This window comes from Dipteris shenzhenensis, chromosome 10 (genome assembly GCF_047967505.1).
Source record: "Dipteris shenzhenensis isolate YYH24624 ecotype China chromosome 10, Dip_SZ_1.0, whole genome shotgun sequence".
Lineage (NCBI taxonomy): Eukaryota > Viridiplantae > Streptophyta > Polypodiopsida > Gleicheniales > Dipteridaceae > Dipteris > Dipteris shenzhenensis.
Genome location: NC_141605.1, coordinates 3747287 through 3765844, shown reverse-complemented (window position 1 = coordinate 3765844; position 18558 = coordinate 3747287). Strand labels below are relative to the sequence as shown.

At 44.5% G+C, this 18558-nt stretch overlaps 1 protein-coding gene and 1 pseudogene across 4 annotated transcripts; one reads left to right on the top strand and one right to left on the bottom strand.

Annotated features, from left to right (window-relative positions):
- LOC147897277 (Rab5-interacting family protein) lies at positions 1-18280 on the top strand. 4 transcript variants are annotated; one of them, XM_087380592.1, is made up of 6 exons: positions 1-149; positions 459-601; positions 914-1017; positions 1155-1284; positions 1682-1742; positions 17801-18280. In XM_087380592.1, exons 2-5 carry the CDS (start codon positions 491-493, stop codon positions 1724-1726), a joined length of 390 nt encoding a protein of 129 aa, XP_087236718.1. In that variant the 5' UTR covers positions 1-149; positions 459-490; the 3' UTR covers positions 1727-1742; positions 17801-18280. The 4 variants fall into 4 exon arrangements, with proteins under 4 accessions (XP_087236718.1, XP_087236721.1, XP_087236719.1 ...); XM_087380593.1 differs by lacking the exon at positions 1-149 and adding an exon at positions 216-358; XM_087380594.1 differs by lacking the exon at positions 1-149 and adding an exon at positions 288-364.
- Positions 4380-5664, bottom strand: LOC147897278 (uncharacterized; annotated as a pseudogene).
- Positions 18281-18558: the final 278 nt, after the last annotated feature.

Genomic DNA, 18558 nt, shown 5'->3' with positions numbered 1-18558 from the left:
TGAAAATCTCTCCCCTAGCTGATTTTTGAAAATCCTTGCTAGCTTAAGTGATCAGGACTAATAGTCTTTAAGCAAGGCGGGGAAGCTTAAGTTAGAACCTTTAACGAGGGAAACTGGGCTGACACTTTGTACTCCTGCGCACGTTTGAGGTACGCTGCCCTGCCTTCTGTCACTGTATTATCTCCTGGAGTCCGAAGTCGTACGATGTGGATTGCTTTGTAGTGGATCTAGGTGCTTCTTCGAGCCCGAATAGGAGGGGAAGGGAGAGAGGTGTTCAACAGGGTGGGGGCGAGGAGGGAGAGGGAGAGACAGCGCATTTGTAAGATCTATTCTCTGTAAATGCGGCGTCCTTAAGCAGGTCATAGTACGTTCAAGTCAACGTTTTACTCCTACAATTGTCAGCGTTTTACTCCTACAATTGTGTACTTCATCTGTTTACTTGTTTAATTGTGGCACAGGACGGGGTTTTTTTGAGAACTATCTAACCAGGATGAAGGAGAGAGCGCCTTCGTCGAAGAGCTTGAAGCAACACGAAGCTAATGGAGAATTGTCTCCATTCTCCGTATCCAAATTGCTCGATCCCGATGCCGCGTGGGAGAAGGTAAAGAGCTCTTGGCGTCTTTCAGGTCCTTGCGGAATTGCAATTCAGGAGGTGGAATTTCTGACAACGATGAGTTGGCCGAGTTTCGATATGAGATGATAGCTGAATAGATAAACAAGTCTAGAACTTTTTTACGTGCGATGCACTGCAAACCCCAAGTTTGGGTCATGGGGGTGAGCTTTTAAGGAAATAATGAAAATGTGAGACTTTCAAGTTTCAATAAGAGCATAAGATGTATTTAGTTGGAAAGCATGTTTAAGAGGGATGCTCTTCTTTCAAGTTTGCTAATCGTAAAATATTTATCTTGAGCAGGAAGAGTTATTTGATGTCTTACATTGGATCAGGCAGGCCATTGCACTGCTCTGTGGACTAGTATGGGGATGCACTCCTCTGGTTGGATCATTTTGGATTGTGGTGTAAGGTGTCTTTAAGCCCGTCTTTCTGTCAAATATGTATGTGCTAGCGTGTTCTAAATTGTGAGTAGGTTTTTAGCATTAGTTTGTTATGCATTTCGAACATAAAGAAGGTCTAATCTTGAATTCATTTCTTTCAGTTTTGTTGCATTGTCCTCGGGTATAGTCTATGGGTACTATAAGCTTGTTCTGAAAATTGATGAGGAAGATTTTGGTGGACATGGAGCTCTTCTCCAAGAAGGAATGTTCACTTCTGTCACGCTGTTTCTGGTATGGTGCATACTTCTCTATGCCTTTGCCTTGTATTTTGAAATGCAACGTTGTTCTATGATGCTAGTCCTTGCTTTGCATGACATGGATTGTTTGTAACCTGTTTGTGGCTATATGCGGTTTAAAACTACTTTACATGACTAAGTTTGGGCATATTTGTAGATTCGTCATGTTTCAAACTTTTTTCTGATTAACACTGACATTTGGAAGAGTGTAAGATGAAGTAAGCTTGTTTTGAGAAGCAGTTAATAGCTTTGATGAAGAGAAATGAGGATGCTCCTGAGCACGATTGAGTCTGCTCTTGATCGCTGGAGCTCTAATAGACTCAGTAATGTAGGCTTTTGTATAAATGTACGTTCATGTGTATGTTGTGTGAATATATTGATATTTGTGACAGTTTATTTGCATACAACGGTCTGCTCTCAAGTCTTGGCACTTCTGAAGTTGCGGGGCATGTGGTAGTAGCTATTCCCTCTCCTACTCCTGAATTCTGTTGGTGACTATCATGGGGTTGAGAACTGCACTTTTCTATTTTGTCCATATTGAGTTTGGCATGGATAAGAATTCTGAATATGTGCAGTTCCCTGTCTGCAGCTGTGGACACGTTTAGTTTCAAAAAGATTGTTCAAATTTTGGCTAGATGATATTGTGAGAAGTATTCTCAGCAATGAATTTCTTAAATAATTGGGCTTAGTGCAGCTTTTGTATAAATGTACGTTCATGTGTATGGTGAGTGAATATATTGGCAGTTGTGAGAGCTTATTTGCATACAATGATCTGCTCTCAATTCTTGGTACTTATGAAGTTGCAGGGTATGTGGTAGTGGCTATTCTCTCCTATTCATGAACTCCGTGGGTGACTATCATGGGTTTGAGAAGTGCACTTTCATTTTGTCCATGCATGGATAAGAATCCTAGATATATGCAGCTGTGGACATATTTAGTTTGAATAAATATTGTACAAATTGTTGCCAGCTGATATTGTGAGGATACGAATTTTCAAAAAGTCCAACCTTAGTGCAGTTCCAGGACTTCAACATTGAGAGCAAACGGGGAAGGCAAATGTTGCGGCATGTGTTTCAGTTTCCTTGTAGTTTAGAGACAAGAATGCAGGTCGTGCTGCCTGAGCTATATTGAGGTCATTCTTTGCTGTTCTATCTGCTGTATAAGGCCAGATCCAGTTTATCTTTTCTGCACAGGCTGGATGAGCATTTAGAGTGAGTTGTGAGATCGTTTACTTTGATATTCCGCTCTAGGACTAGCATTAGGTTGCTCTCATATTTTCTGACAACATGGCTCTCCGACATCAAGAAGCAAGAAATTATGAAGCTCATTTGCAAGTTGCCAAAAGAACAAGCAACATGCCATGTAAAGCAAAATAGATAGGAGGATGAGCTTAGACATTTCTGGTTTTCAAAGAGCAAAATTATGAGGTTGCACAAGCATAAGTATTCATCAAGGGAAATACTAGCACTAAGCTGACCCACTAGTGCTATGGATCTTACATGATCATTTGGAAGGTTGGAACATGGTTGGAGCTGCCACCCACGTGTAAGATTCATATATTGCAGCAACTCATTAGGTTCTAGTTTTTACGCATTTTTCGGAGCCACTTCTTTTACATCCATGAACAGTTGATGGGTTGCAGAAGTAGGTCCTTAAGGCTACACCATGTTCTTGATCAAATGAGAAGATTTGGCAGTCTGGAAAAAATTATATACGATCATTTGCATCTTTCACAAGGTGGTGGACAAAAAAGTCGTGCTGATCTTGGAGCACTCACCATTTGTAATTTTGAGGGAAGGGACGCCTTTAGAAAAGGTGAATACTAGGCTGAGGAAGTCTATTGGTTAGGCATGTTAGACTGCAGGGTGTTGTGGTCCAAGAGGGTGAGATGGCTGTTTGCATGGTCATGGTTCTTATTCAATGTACACTTGTTGCTTCCAACTCTCTATCGCCATCTTAACTGTGAAACCGACCTTCGATAAACAAAAGGGCAGTGATCTTCTTCTACTCAGTCATAAACTTCATAAATAGCCACAATGCAAGCTTCAGTCACTTAAATCACTTAGCACAACTTAGAAACAAGCTTCAACACAACAACAAAGGTGAGGCTAGAATGCCCCTGCTCAATGAAAATAGTACACAGTGCACCCACTGGCCCACATGCCTTGGCGCCCCTTACGGTATTTATTTAATGCTTCTGAATGGAAATGCTTTACAACAAGGGTTCAGCCCTGCACTATTCCTCTCTGCAAATCCTCTACTTGTCTTCAAGGCATCTAATCCGAGTGCACCACTAGAATTCCCACTGGCAAGGCATACTTAGGCATTCACTTCTGATCTGACACAACTTAGAGGCATTCAGGCATCCAAACCACTAGCAAACTGAGCTCAAGGCAGCCTCAAGGCTATCACATGCATCCACACTGTCCTTAGGCCTTCCACAGGATCACCCTTGCCTTTGGGTGCTTCCTAGAACCAGTCGGAGTGCTGAAAGGACTGCACACAACACGCATGCACTGCAAAAAGCTGCAAAGCAAGAAAGAACAAGGAAAAAAACCAAACCTGGAACCAATTCTTGCTGTCTGTGGCAGAGGGGCGAGCTCCTTCCTCGCACCTATCCTCTGTCCAGGCTCCCCACAGGGTGCAGGTGTCTTCCAGCAATCAGGAGAAGAGAGAAATGAAGGTAGAGAGCGGAGGGTGAACAAGAAAGAGCCGTAGAGGAAAGATGGTTCATAGATATGCCCCGAAATGATTGCCCCGGGATCTGTGCCTGAGTCCTCCTAAGAGAGGGTGCCAAAAGCAGCAAGGAAAGCTCCTCCTGCAGCCTGCATTGGTCCAGAACAGCTCCAGAAGCCACCACACAGCCAGAAACATGTGCACAAAGGTCTAGCATAGCAAAAGACAACATTGGGCACCTGCTGGAGGTAGTTGAACACGTCCATACGGACGTACGAACGTCCGTACAGTCCGTACGAAATTTTTTAGAAAGTTCAAAAATGACTTTTGGCACTTCCTAGAAGTGCATACTAGCTTTGGAACAGTCAAAACGGCTGAAAACGGCTGAAAACAGGCTTGAAACAGCTCAAACAGCTAAAAAACTGCACAAGAACAATTGAAAACGTTCAACACCTGTGGGAGAGTGAGGGGAGAGAGATGGAACGTGGGGGAAGGGCATGCATACACATGCATGACAAATGGCACCTCCTCCTTGCCATTTGCCCCTTCATTAAAGTCCTAAACCCCATACCAAGGACAACGTTGGTTGTCCTTGGGCCCAACTTTTAGACCCCTCTTTTAAAGCCTTTGCCTTGCCCCTAGGACCTAGTGGTGAACCTAGACTTTGCCCTTAGGAACTTCTAGGAAGTGAGCACTTCCTCTAGCCAGTCGCTCACGGCCAAACCATTACAACACTTAACCATGGTTAACCTTGGGTTAAGTGTAGGTTGAGTTATGAAGATACTTTACATCACTTTTCATGTCCTCGTGACATACCCTCCTCTTAAAACAACAAACTACCTAGGTTGCTGCTGAAAAAGTACAAATAGGCAGATATAGCCCATACCAACCTGCAATGATAATATGGGCTAGGAGAGCTCGAGAGTCCATCCATACATCAATGCATCCTCTATGTTGAGTGTCGCGAACACCCATCATGGAGACCTCAGGGCAGAAATACTGTCAGCAAGTAGCATCTCGGGTGAGACAATTGGTGCCACCAAGCGATCTCCAGATATATGAGCAGTCTAAATCAAGGAAGGGGAGGTGCTACCCTCCTCTTGAGCACCAGGCAATGCTCCAGATCTTTGCTCTGCTGAACCTGTAGGAGCTTGTACCGTAGTTCGCGCAAGCTGAAACGCGTCGAGGTAGAGCTGCAAAATCTGAGGTGAGTCTACTAGGTCACCCTCCTCCATCCACCTCGCATCCAGTGCAGGATAATTCCTGAACTTCACCAAGTAGCGATGGGAAACTCTACCTTTCACTTTCTTTCCATATGTGCCAAAATCTGTTCCGGAACTAAGATTTCATCCAACTCTTCCACCTCGGGCTGATCCTCATGCAGCAAGTCAGCAGGCACATCACCCTGGAAAGGCTTCAATAAACTCACATGAAAGGCATTGTGTATGGTCCAAGTGGTAGGTAGCTTCAGCCTGTAAGCTACATCATTAATGCGTTCAAAAATCTGAAAAGGACCATAATACCGCATCTTTAGTTTTGTGTACACTTTCGTCTTGCCTTTCATCTTCCTGAGTCGTGCTTTTTGAAAACGCAGCAGCACCCAACTGCCCTCTTTCAAGAGCAACTCGCGGCGATGCTTATCAGCTGTCCGCTTGTGCTTCTCTTGGCTTTTTTGGAGGGCTGTTCTGGTAAGCAACATCCAAACTTTCCACAAATCTGTCCGCTTCAAAAATCTTCTCTTTTGTATGCAGAATGGGAGGTACCTGCCGTTCTCCTGCCACAATTTCAAAGGGGGCTTTCCCCGTGGATGAGTGTACAGTGTTGTTGTACGCGAACTCAACAAGTGGCAAAAATTGCTCCCATTTCGATTGCTGATCTGAAATATAGCATTTGAGAAGATCAAGGGCAGTGGAATTGGCTTCTTTGGACTGCCCATCAGATTCAGGATGGAAAGAGGATTAGAAATTCAGCGTGGTACCCATATTCTCAAAGATACCTCTCCAGAAAAGACTTGTCATCCGTGGGTCTCTATCACTGACAATTGATTGAGGCATCCTGTGATGTTTAAACACATGAGACAAAGAGTCTCACCATCTGGTCAGCTGTAATTTTCTTTCTGACGGGAATGAAGTGGGCCTGCTTGCTGAATCTGCAAATAATGGTCCATATTCCATCATGTCCAGATGGTGTATGAGGAAGATCAAAGATAAAATCCATGGCAATGCTCTGCCAAGGTTGATCGGGAATAGGTAGAGGCTGCAGCAGTCCAGCCGGCTTCTGCCTGTCATATTTCACCTTTTGGCAGGTGATGCATGTCCTGACATATGCCTTGACATCTTTCCTCAATGATGGCCAAAAGAAATAGTGCTCCACAGCTTTGATGGTGGCATCAATGCCTCTGTGTCTTGCATAGGGTGGAGCATGACTCTCTGTCAACACTTTGGGCCTCAACTGTTTCGTGACGCACAATCTGCCATGCATCATCAGAAATCCGTCTTTGAGAGTATAGTGCCCATGCCTCTGTCCATCAACCAACTGATCATAAATCCGTGAAAAATCAGCATCATTGGCATATTGATCCTTCATGGCATCAAGCTCATCATGATATGCAATTGTCACTGTTGAAACTTGTGGCTTAACAGACACTGCATCTGGAGTGGGCTTGCGTGACAGTGCATCTGCAACAACATTCTTCTTCCTAGGCACATGCACAATCTGAAAATGAAATATAGAAAGAAAATTTGCCCACCTCATATGCTTCTCAGACAACTTTCTCTGAGTGAGAAAGTACCGCAGTGATTGATGATCGCTCTGAACATGAAAATCAGCACCCAAAAGATAATGCTTCCAGGTCGAAAGAGCATGTATGACAGCCAACATCTCTTTCTCATAGATGCCAAAATTCATTTCAGCACCCTGGAGCACTCTACTCTCGTATGCCACGACTCTTCCATCCTGCATAAGTACCCCTCCTATGCTGTTCCCACATGCATCTGCTTGGACAGTGAAGGGTTTGCGAAGATTTGGCAAAATAATCATAGGATCTGAGCAGAGTCGCTCCTTCAGTAGGTCAAAAGCTGCAATTTCTTTGGGACTCCATCTGAAAGTGACCCCTTTCTTCTGTAAGGCATGTAAAGGAGATGCAATCTCTGCAAAATACCGAATGAACCTCCTGTAGTACGAGCACAAGCCCAGAAAGCTATGTACTTCATGGATGTTCTTCAGGTGTGGCCAATTTCTGATGGCCTCTACCTTGGCAGGGTCCATCCTGACTCCATCCTTGGAAACAATGTGCCCGAGAAAATGGATCTCATGCATGAAGAATTCACTTTTCTTGGCATTGACAAGCAGCTTATGCTTCCGTAGCTCCTCGAGAACAATTGCCAGGTGCTTCCTATGTTCAGCCTCATCCTGAGAGAACACGATGATATCATCGAAGAAAGTGCCAACAAAGGTTCGGTGCTCTCTAAAAATCCTGTCCATCATTCTGTTGAAGGTGGCAGGTGCATTAGTTAACCCAAATGGCATGACAAGAAACTCGTACAGACCAAATGTGGTACGAAATGCTGTTTTGTGAACATCCTCTTGCTGAATTCTGATCTGGTGATAACCACTCTTCAGATCAATGTGGCTGAACATTCTAGACAGACCCTTGTAACCTATCCAAAATATCATCTATCCGAGGTATAGGGAATCTGTTCTTAATGGTAATCTTATTGAGGGCTCTATAGTCAATGCACATCCGCCAGGATCCATCCTTCTTCTGGACCAAGAGCACGGGTGAGCAGTAAGGTGAAGAGCTGGGCTGAATCAGCCCCTTCTCCAGCAAGTCCTTGACGTGGTTCATAATTTCCTCTTGCTAGGCTGCATTGACCCTGTAAGGAGGTCGGTCAGGAGGACTGCTACCAGGGGTTATATCTATCGTGTGGTCTTCTGGCCTTTCAGGGGGCAACTCCTGTGGAAGTGAGTCAGAAAAAGAGTAACAAGAAAGAGCTGTAGAGGAAAGATGGTTCATAGATATGCCCCGAAATGATTGCCTCGGGATGCCTGAGTCCTCCTAAGAGAGGGTGCCAAAAGCAATAAGGAAAGTTCCTCCTGCAGCATGCACTGGTCCAAAACAGCTCCAGAAGCCACCACGCAGCCAGAAACATGTGCACAAAGGTCCAGCATAGCAAAAGACAATCCCGGGCACCTGCTGGAGGCAGTTGAACACGTCCGTATGGATTCCGTATAGCCGTACGTACAGGCCACACGAAATTTTTCAAAAAGTTCAGAAATGACTTCTGGCACTTCTTAGAAGTGCACACTAGCCTTGGAATAGTCAAAACAGACTTGAAACGGCTGAAAACAGGCTTGAAACAGCTCAAACAGCTAAAAAACTGCACAAGGACAATTGAAAACGTCCAACACCTCTAGGAGTGAGGGGAGAGAGATGGAAGGTGGGGGAAGGGCATGCATACACATGCATGACAAATGGCACCTCCTCCTTGCCATTTGCCCCTTCATTAAAGTCCTAACCCCCATACCAAGGACAATGTTGGTTGTCCTTGGGCCCAACTTTTAGACCCCTATTTTAAAGCCTTCGCCTTGCCCCTAGGACCTAGTGGTGCACCTAGACTTTGCCCTTAGGAACTTCTAGGAAGTGAGCACTTCGTCTAGCCAGTCCCTCACGGCCAAACCATTACAACACTTAACCATGGTTAACCTTGGGTTAAGCGTAGGTTGAGTTACGAAGATACTTTACATCACTTTTCACGTCCTCGTGACAAACTGCCACCTCCTCCCCCTTCCATTGTGCACACTCTGCTTATCTCCTTCCTCGGCTTTTCTCGTCCTTGAATAAGTAAAGTCAGTAAACTACAAGTAATCAGCAAATATTCTCACAATAAAAATTCAGCAAAAAAACATAGTCCACTGAAGTGGGAGCTAGAGTGCCCCTGCTCAAGACAAAGACACAGATTGGCCCCAAACCTTGGTGCCCCTGTCGGTATTTCTCTACTTAAGGGAGAGGCCGTGAATTCCAGGCTACACAAAGAATACATTCTTTCTTGCATCTGGGGCATTCCACATCCCATTAGACATGATCAATCCTTGCATAACCTCTGTTGTCCATTGCTCTCACCAATCCTGGCAATAGGCCTCCATTCCTAATCCAGAAAGCTTGCACACAGCCCGGAACTGTTACTAATAACAACCCTTGGCCACACAGCTCCCCATAGCTGTCACTAGTGTCCAGTTTACCACCTATCTGCTCAAAGCAGAAAAAGAAATCATACAGGAGCTGTCCCCACTGTTCAGGACTGTCAGTACCAATAGTCTGTCCCCCTATGGGCAGCATACATCCCGATACGTGAACCTGTTTCTTCCAGAAGAGAATTTGCATCCAAACACAGCAAACACTATGGCAGTCACACCTGTACCATCTCTCTCTGGGTTCCAGGGGTACTTTCCATCTCAAGTATGGATTCCGGACCCTTGCCTATTCAGCAACGAGGCTGTACCAAACATGTTCCCTCTGCCAAAAATCCACTGCCTGCATGTGACCTTTCTCTTGAGGAACCAAAAGTACGTTTCCACACGAAACAAGATACCTGCCAAAAACTTTGGCATCATCAACCCATGCATCAGCTCTAATGGGCTCTGCTTTCACCACATCATGCAATAGGCATCCAGAACTGTCCCGAGTACTTGCATACACCTCAGAACTGTTACTAGCGATTTCTCTCTGTATCATACAATCCCTCTGCTTGCTACAAGTACTTCCCAAGACACTAAGGCATCCAAAACAATGGGTGATTGCAAACTTGACCACCCTATTCCAAGGCAATGAGCTTATGCACATCAAGAGGGAGGACTATCACCTCCACTCTAGCTCGAGAGCTACTACCCAAGCAGAGGCCGTACTATTACTTGTAAGCAGCCCAAACCGAGGCTGTAACACACTTGTCTAGAGTGGGCCGTACACCTATACTTGCTCTGTACACAGACGGTACAAGCAATCTATATACTCCTGTACATAAGTCGAGTAACTAGACGTACAACTCGTGTGCACCAGCATTTGAGCCTCTGTGCACTTGCGCTATGCAATCCGTATACTGAGCGTAAGTACCCGTGTAACATCCGTACATCCTTACTCAGAGCTTACGTAGACACTCTGTACATCTTTCCTTGCAGAGCATACATAGCCTCGTGAGCACCTATACAAGGACCAAGAGCAGCCTATCAACAGCCCCTACTAAGGCCGTACACACGTATGTTGTTAGCGGCCCACACGTGTGTCGAGGAGCAAGCCCCATCCGTACACTCCCATACGTCTGTATGCTTACAACAGTCCGTACTCAGGCCCGCAATCATCCTCTTCAAGCTCGAGGTCAAGTCAGTGTACATGATCCTGTCGACCTCCTCTTTTACATCTGTGTCGACCCTTCTTTTCCCCTTTGCTTGGAATCTTTCATGGTTCTCCTCGCCAAATTTATTAGGACATGGGAAAATGCCACGTGTTATTGCCCTCTTCATTTGCTCCCGAATGCCCCCTCTAGTGGGGCATTTTTAGAACCGAACCAAATTTGCCCCATGCCCTCTCTAGTGGGGCATTTTGAATACGAAACCAATGGCCAACTTGGGTTTCGAGGGTACTTTGCCCCCCCTCTCTGGCCAAACCCGAAGTTCACCCCAAGGCACTAATTCCTAGGGAGAATTTTGCACTCCCACATTCCAATGCCCTGCCCCTTAGTTTTCCAGGGTCCTGCCACATGCAAATACCAAACTCACACCCTCGTGACATTCCCCTCTCTTGAAACATGGCAAGCGACCTCGATTGCATCTTGATGTTACAAGGATATGCAGTAAGCGAAATACATGTGAATATACCATCATAGAAGCATGTATTACAATTTGAGACAGCATATATGATTGTTCAGAGCCTAGGATAGCAATCCATATACTCTGCAAGCACCATCTCATAGTGACTAGTACACTGATCATAGAAGTCCCAAGGCAGATATACTGTCAGCAAGCAGTACCTCAGGTGAAGCACACTATGTCACCAAGCGACCTCTAGATATCTGAGCCTCTTTGTAATAAAGAGATAGAGGTACTACCCCTCTCTTGAGCATCAGGCAATGCTTTAGACCTATGCCCTCCTGAGCTTGAAAGAGCCACAACCATAGTTGGCTCAAGCTGAGAAGCTTCTAGGTAAAGCTGCAATAATTGTGGTGTATTTGCCAAATCACCCTCTTCCAATCACTTCGCACGAAAATTATGAATGATTCTAAAACTTCACCAAAGAGCGATAGGATACTTTACCTCTGACTTTCCTTCCCTTATGTGCCAATGTCAGCTTTGGAACTAAAATCTAATCTTGTTTCTCAACCTCTGGGTGCAACTCATATGGCATATCTGTAGGCACATCTCCACAGAAAGGTTTGAGAAGACTCACCTTTCAAGCATTATGAATCCTCCAAAGATCTGGTAGCTTTAATCAGTAAGCTACATCGCCGATCTTCTGACATACGTAGCAAATCCCTACAAAAGCATCCATCTCTTGTCACAAAGCTGGCCAAAGAAAGTTTCAACTGCTTTCACTAAAGCATCAGTACATCGATGCCCTACACACTAGGCCTAAATTGCTTGTAACACCAGAGACGACATGCATATGAAGGAATCCTTCCTTGAAAATATAATGCAAATGCTACTGTCCATCGGACAACTGATCATAGATCCTTGTAGAATCCTCATCCTCTGCATACTAGTCCTTTATTGCATGCAACTCATGACTCAACACATATGCTTCTCGATAACTTAGTTTGAGTGAGGAAAATATCTCAAGGTTTGGTGATCTTCCCGCTACCAACCTGCACAGCAGCCCTACAGTCATTACTAAGGACTGCATGCTTCTCATGTGGCAGCCTGTTTGCTACCCACGTGGCAGTCCAACTCATAGATCCCTGTTCAGACCATGCGGCAGCCCTATGCACTGGCCACACTGCTGCTCTCAGATGCTGCTTGTACATGCTTCGAGGAGGTGAGTATGATCTGTTTTTAAAATAATCCTCATCAACCCATGGTGCCTCATGGGAGCACAAGCGCTGGCATTGCTGGTACTTTTGTTACACTGAAGTAAAATCTCCTCAGGTTCAGCATGGCGACCGTCAGGCTGCTGCACCTTTGAAATCTCTCACTGCCAGTCCCACAAATCACGACACATGCTTTGGATGCAGCATCCGATTCTTGGAAGAATGAAGATTTATGGCTACATCATTCATGACCTGAATGCTAGAGAATGGTCCAAAGCTCCAAGGTGATAGCTTTAGCACTTCTTCCCAATTACAGAAGCCTCTTCTTGATGATCTTAAGGTAGACCCACTGCCCTTCCTTGTTCTCCATCTGTGCAGCACGTGTTGGCCTGGGTCTGTTAAGGCTCATGTGGTTTTGAAATCTTATCCTTTACTGACTCCAGAAACTGCTTATAGATCTCAGAAATATGATCTACCTCGTAGATCTCCTTAAGGAGAGATTATAACTTTTTGCCGAAACTTATACCCACACTAGATGAATTCATTCAGGCTCCTATCTGGACTGTATCTTACTCAATTAGCACTAGAGATTTGAATTCATTCGGGCTCCTATCTGGACTGTATCTACTCAAGTAGCACTTCAACGCATTTAAGGCAAGCTGTTTCTAAATCTCTATCTGGCCACCAAATAGAAATATCCTAGAACTGGGCATATCTCTAGATGCATCCAGGAACATGCCCAAACTCATCCTTCTAAAAACCACAACAAATAATGCAGTTTCAATCTCATTATAATCACTCATAAGATTGAAACCATAAACTCCATCACACTTAGCAGGGACTAGCAACTATGACATACCCACTGACGTCATCAGCACCCAACAACGGGTGTAGGCCATAGTATAAACAAGTAGAAATATCCTCGAACTGGGCAACCAATCTTAGTGATGGGACGCAACCTCTCACACCCCACTAATCTCTTGTCTCTTTTGCTCTGTTGTTCATTTGGTGTCTGTATTCATAACAGTTTGATGGATTATTTGTGATGTGGGTTTATTCCCATGGTTGAAGCTAATTTTTAAATTAATAATGTGCCTGAGTGATTGAGTCTTAATTGGAAATATTGAAAATTGATTGCACAATTAGCCTAATCCGCACGACTCTAGCAATGATGATCACCCCATGCAGTCCATAATGCTTGTGGACCTATTCCAAAATACTTGTGTTGGTATGCAGGATCTCCAAAATTATTTGAGCTCTATAATTACCTTTTGTACCACCATAAAGACCAAAGACTTGCACAAGCTCATACGTGTTGAATTACGCCACAAACCTGAATGCAGTCCCACTCATAAATTCTCTACTTGAGCACACCATGCATTAAGAGGCATAAAATCAATTTGCTTTTGACCCTAAGGGTACATTAAATCCTAGCTTGCCACGACCATGACCTAACATTTTTCCAAATCACATATCTTTTCTTGTGCCTTTTAATGCGAAGAGCGAAAGCACTCTTATATTAGGCAACTAGCTTGTTTGTTTGTTCCAACCACATCCAGACTAGTGAAAGGTATGCCATCGTTTTGTCAACTTAAACATCCCTTGCCATTCGCATTGTGTCACGATATCCTTTTTTGTAAGAAAGATGGTTCTTCAAAACTACTTTGGAAACCTTTTCTTAAGGCCGCTATGTCATGAGGGCGTGAGTTTGGTACTTGCATGTGGGCAGGACCCAAGGGCAGGGCCTTGGGATGTGGGTGTGCAAAATTCTCCCTAGGAATTAGTGCCTTGGGGTGAATTTGGGGTTTGGCCCAAGAGGGGGGGCAAAGTACCCTTGGAACCAAGTTGGCCATTGGTTTGGTTTTAAAAATGCCCCATTAGAGGGGGCATGTGGCAAATTCGTTTGGATTGATGCTGTAACAACTAGGTAGGGCTGAGATTGTTGGGTGACTTCCTTTGCGAGAGCTGGAGGCAGGTTGCCAGAAATCTTTTGCTTTGGGATTGGATGTCTACATGGTTTTGGATTGGCTGAGATTGCTGGAAGCAGAGGCTATGCTATGTTTGGAACGCCTACAGGGCTCGTTGTAATATGTTTTCAGTGCAATAAATAATAAAGAAATACTGCAAGGGGCGCCAATTGATTTGGGGCCAATCAGTGTCCTGTGTCTTTGAGCAAGAGCATTCTAGCTTCCTTGTGTTTTGTTTCTGCTGTGCGTGTTTTGCTAGTTGGATAATACTTGCCTCTTCGGGGCCCATGCCAAAGGGTGATTAGAAAGCATCTTCGGGGCCCATGCCACAGGAAGGACAGCAGACTGCTAAGCAAATGGCGGAGTTTTCTTTCACACAGCAAGCTATGCTAGGGTTTGGAGGTGGTTTGCAGGGCCCAAATCAGAATTTTCAGTTTGCCAATATGGGACAACAAGCTATTCCCTATGCAGGTGCTCACACAGGATATTTTGGGGGAGGATCCATGTTTCAAGCTATGGTGGGTCAAGCCAGAGGAGGCCCATGTATGCAAGGTATATTAGGGGGTGTGCAGCCCAATTTGATGTATGGTAATATTGGCATGCAATCAGGGGTGCAAGCAGGATTGCAAGGGATGATGGGAAATCCTATTGGTGTGCCGAATATGTTAAGTTCTGGGGCTGCCATGCCTAATGCAGCAATGGGTAGTGATAAGGCTAGCCAGAATGTCAGTAATCATTGCCTTGTGTCAAGAGGGGGGTATGTCACGAGGACGTGAATTCTAACGTCATTGAATTTATGCGTGAATACCTTGGACTTTGGTGGCACGGGGATTCCTGGAGTCCTGGTACATGTATCAGGCTTGGGGAATTAATTCCTAGTGATCCCAAGCAAATTGTGCACGTGTTGGTGTATTAATTGTGCCTTGGGGTAGTTTTCTGGTGATCCAGAAGAGTGGTAAAAATCCATTTCGCTAAAAATAGCTCCAGGAGCCATGTTTGGCTAGCTTGTCTGAAAGCAAGCAAAAAAGGCGAAATTTGCTTTTAGGCTTGTTTTTGGACCACAGAAGAATAGGGAGAGGCAAGTCACAGGCTGGGAGAGTGTTCTATCACATTGCCTTGCTGACTTTTGACCACCAGGCAGTGTGTGGGCTGCCAGACGCTCAAAAACGAATTTCGAATTCCGTTTTTGTGCCAAGATCCTCCTGATCAGTTCATTTTTTTGCTGATTTCTTGGCCTGGTAGCTAAGCGATTTGGCTCTGGGGCTGTGCAGTTGCTCTTGGACTGTGCCAGGTTAGGGGCGAATTGATCTGTGGCAGTTTTGGGCTGTTCTGGAGCTCCTACAGGCTGGACAAGTTGCTTTTTGGGCCTTTTGGGCTGTGTTTTTACTGGCTGGTCTGTCTTTTGCTGATTTCTAACAGAGACCAGGCTGTGGATGCCGTGGTTGGTCTGTTGCTGGGCAGTTGAAGGCTGGTCGTTGAGATTTTGGGCTGATTCCAAGTTGGGGCTGCTTTCTAGGCGATTGTGCGGTGAGATCACTCACGATTGGTCAGCTGGAATGCCTTTCTGCGCATTGCAATCCACTAGTTGTTAGTCGAGGGGCGCCGTAACAGCCAAGGGTTGAGTGCTGGCCTTGCTTTCCGCTGTGATTGCTGCCGACATCTGTACTGCTGGGGAAGAACTGGCCAGGGGATTGATGCTGTAACGAACTAGGTAGGGCTGAGATTGTTGGGTGACTTCCTCTGCGAGAGCTGGAGGCAGGTTGCTAGAAAGGTTTTGCTTTGGGATTGGATGTCTACATGGTTTTGGATTGGTTGAGATTGCTGGAAGCAGAGGCTATGCTATGTTTTGGATTGCCTACAGGGCTCGTTGTAATCAGTGCAATAAATAATAAAGAAATACCGCAAGGGGCGCCAGCTGATTTGGGGCCAATCGGTGTACTGTGTCTTTGAGCAGGAGCATCCTAGCTCCCTTGTGTTTTGTTTCTGCTGTGGGTGTTTTGCCAGTGGGATAATACTTGCCTAATTGTTATTTCACCGCCCTTATTTTATCATAGGCCGGTTGCAGGTGAGAGCAGTGGACAACAGATGTGCAAGGATTGATCATGTCTAATGTGATGTGGAATGCCCCAGATGCAAGAAAGAATGTATCCTTGGTGCAGCCTGAAATTTACGGCCTCTCACTTAAAGAAATACCGAAAGGGGCACCAACGTTTGGGGCCAATCTGTGTCTTTGTCTTGAGCAGGGGCATTCTAGCTCCCACTTCAGTGGACTATGTTTTTGCTGAATTTTTATTGTGAGAATATCTGCTGATTACTTTTTGTTTACTGCCCTTTAATTTATTGAAGGCCAGTTTTATGGTTCTGTTGCCGGGACATCACCATCCTCAGCAAGCAAAGCTCATTATTTCTAACATGGACAGGTTGGTCCTACTCCTTCCAGCTGGCCAGCTCCTTAATCAGGTCGGCCATTCCAGCCTTCAGTTGGCCTATAACAGGAGGGATCTCAGCATCTAAAAGGCAGCCCTTCTCTTCATTCTAAAGAATCAACAGCAACAAGAGCGTTAAGCCTTTTCATGGATAATGGAATTTTACCTACTTGAAGGCCTTGATTCCTCATTGTCTCACCTTGTGGGAGAATCGGAGAGTTGTGGCATCTAGATCTTTAGAAAGGTATCCTAAAGCTCTCATCCAAATCACATCCTAGGACTCATCTAATTACATGCTAGAACTATATCGAGTGGTCCCGTATCCAAAGGAGCGAGACATACTTCTTGCAAAATGAGTAATCATGTGGGAATCGGATGCGTGTATCCTTGCAATACAGTGCACTATATTGGTGTACTTACAGTAACTCCTAAACAATCCCAACAATTGATATCTCCTTTCAATCTGAATAGGTGGGCATTCTAGCACCCATTAATGCATATGGGAATATAGAGTGTTTAGCTCAGATCGCCCCTTATTAGCACGAATTGTACCCTCAACATCATTATTATGCATGGAATGGTATAGTATCACAGAGCTCAATTAATATCACTACAACCCCGGTGTGGGGTGCTAGAAATGGGCTGAGAAGTCCTCTTTTGATCCCTGGTGTGACGTGCAAGAGCTGGCCACCAGTGTCAAACAGAAAAGAGGGACCCGATCTAGCCTTCCTCAGGCACTGTTTGTCTCCACATCAATGATTGCAGGGGCGTTCACGTCATGCACGCTGAACTGAACTGAATATCTTGGTCAAGGAAGGTACATAGGTCCGAAAGCTTCAAGCCTTGTGTTGCATGCGCTTTAGGCAAGTTGCAATTCTCTGATAGCAACTGTGAGATTTGCAATGATCAACTTTGATTTCATGGAAATCATTAATTGAGAGAGCTACTGGTTAGAATCTAAAAGGGACTTTCAGCGTGTGTGAAAACCTTTGGCTTGCTTTCTCTGACTTAACTGTATCCTTTCTGTCTCTAATTTCTTCATGTCATGACCTATGATGGTAAAGTTGTTTTTGGGTACATTGTTGAGTCACGCAAGAGCAACCAACTTGATTACCGAGTGCTTAATTCCCCGACGAGCTTGTAGTATGGAATAATCATGAAAACAGATGTATTAAATGATAATGCGGAGAGATTATTGTCCAATTTTCTCTTACAAGGGAAAAACTCTATTTGGCTGGTGTTGTCATGTTGTATGAATAATGCCGAATTTAAACAAGCATGTGTGTTTTATCAAAGGCTAGTATTGCAGTTTATTCTGACCTGAATGTCTGGAGCATGGGAGAAGTTGAAGAGTAAACTTTATGAGGCAAGTTAGCACATGGCAATTCTTCAATTGACATGCCTTAAATGGATATGGTGTTTTGCAGCTTTCTTGGATAGTAGTCTACAGCTTACTTCACTTCTAAAGATGGATCATATTGTGATCACTCCTATATTCTGGGGTTATAATTGTACTGCCATTGTATTGTGCTTGAGGGAAGAGTGTCATGGACAATGCTTGTTCTGACAGAGTGGGAAGGCTGCACATGCAAAGCTGGATTTTCCCACTTGAATTGTGGTTGGTTGCAGCTCAGTAGCGAACATTGTGGAAATGAACAGATGAATGTGTGTTTCTACCAAGATACTCGTACATGAGAAATCAGGCAGGATGGCTTTTTTTTTTTTTTTTGGGGGGGGGGGGGGGGAGGAGAGAGAGAGAGAGAGCAGAGTCCATTTCAATCAGTGAACGGAGCAGCAGAGGCAGAAGTATTTCTTGTATCTGTCATAAATGTTTTAATTTCATATATCCACCTTTTTCGTTGCTGAAATGTTTACTATGCAAGCCTTGTGTATGCAAGAAGATTTGGTTTTTGTAAAGCCTGAATAGTCAATATTAGGTGATGCTTTGTAAGTGCATGCTTCTTTGTCTTTGAAGTTTTGCATTTTTGACGTCATGTTTTCCTGGTAGATGAGTATAAAGAAACTATAATTATATGTTATGTAATCCATTCTTGCTTGAAACTTTTGATTTTACTAGATTCCATACTTAAATAGGGGTGGAAGATTTGAGGTCATAATTAGGAAAAGCAAGTTCAGTTGTAGCATGAAAAAGATTGATGCAAAATTTAGGAGCTTAAAACATCAG

What these genes read in the sequence shown, in the direction of transcription:
- LOC147897277 (XM_087380592.1), top strand. Translation starts at nt 491, where the DNA reads ATGAAGGAGAGAGCGCCTTCGTCGAAGAGCTTGAAGCAACACGAAGCT. An exon ending in CCGATGCCGCGTGGGAGAAG is followed by an intron (nt 602 to 913) that starts GTAAAGAGCTCT and finishes TATCTTGAGCAG; the next exon opens with GAAGAGTTATTTGATGTCTT. An exon ending in CTTCTGTCACGCTGTTTCTG is followed by an intron (nt 1,285 to 1,681) that starts GTATGGTGCATA and finishes TATTTGTGACAG; the next exon opens with TTTATTTGCATACAACGGTC.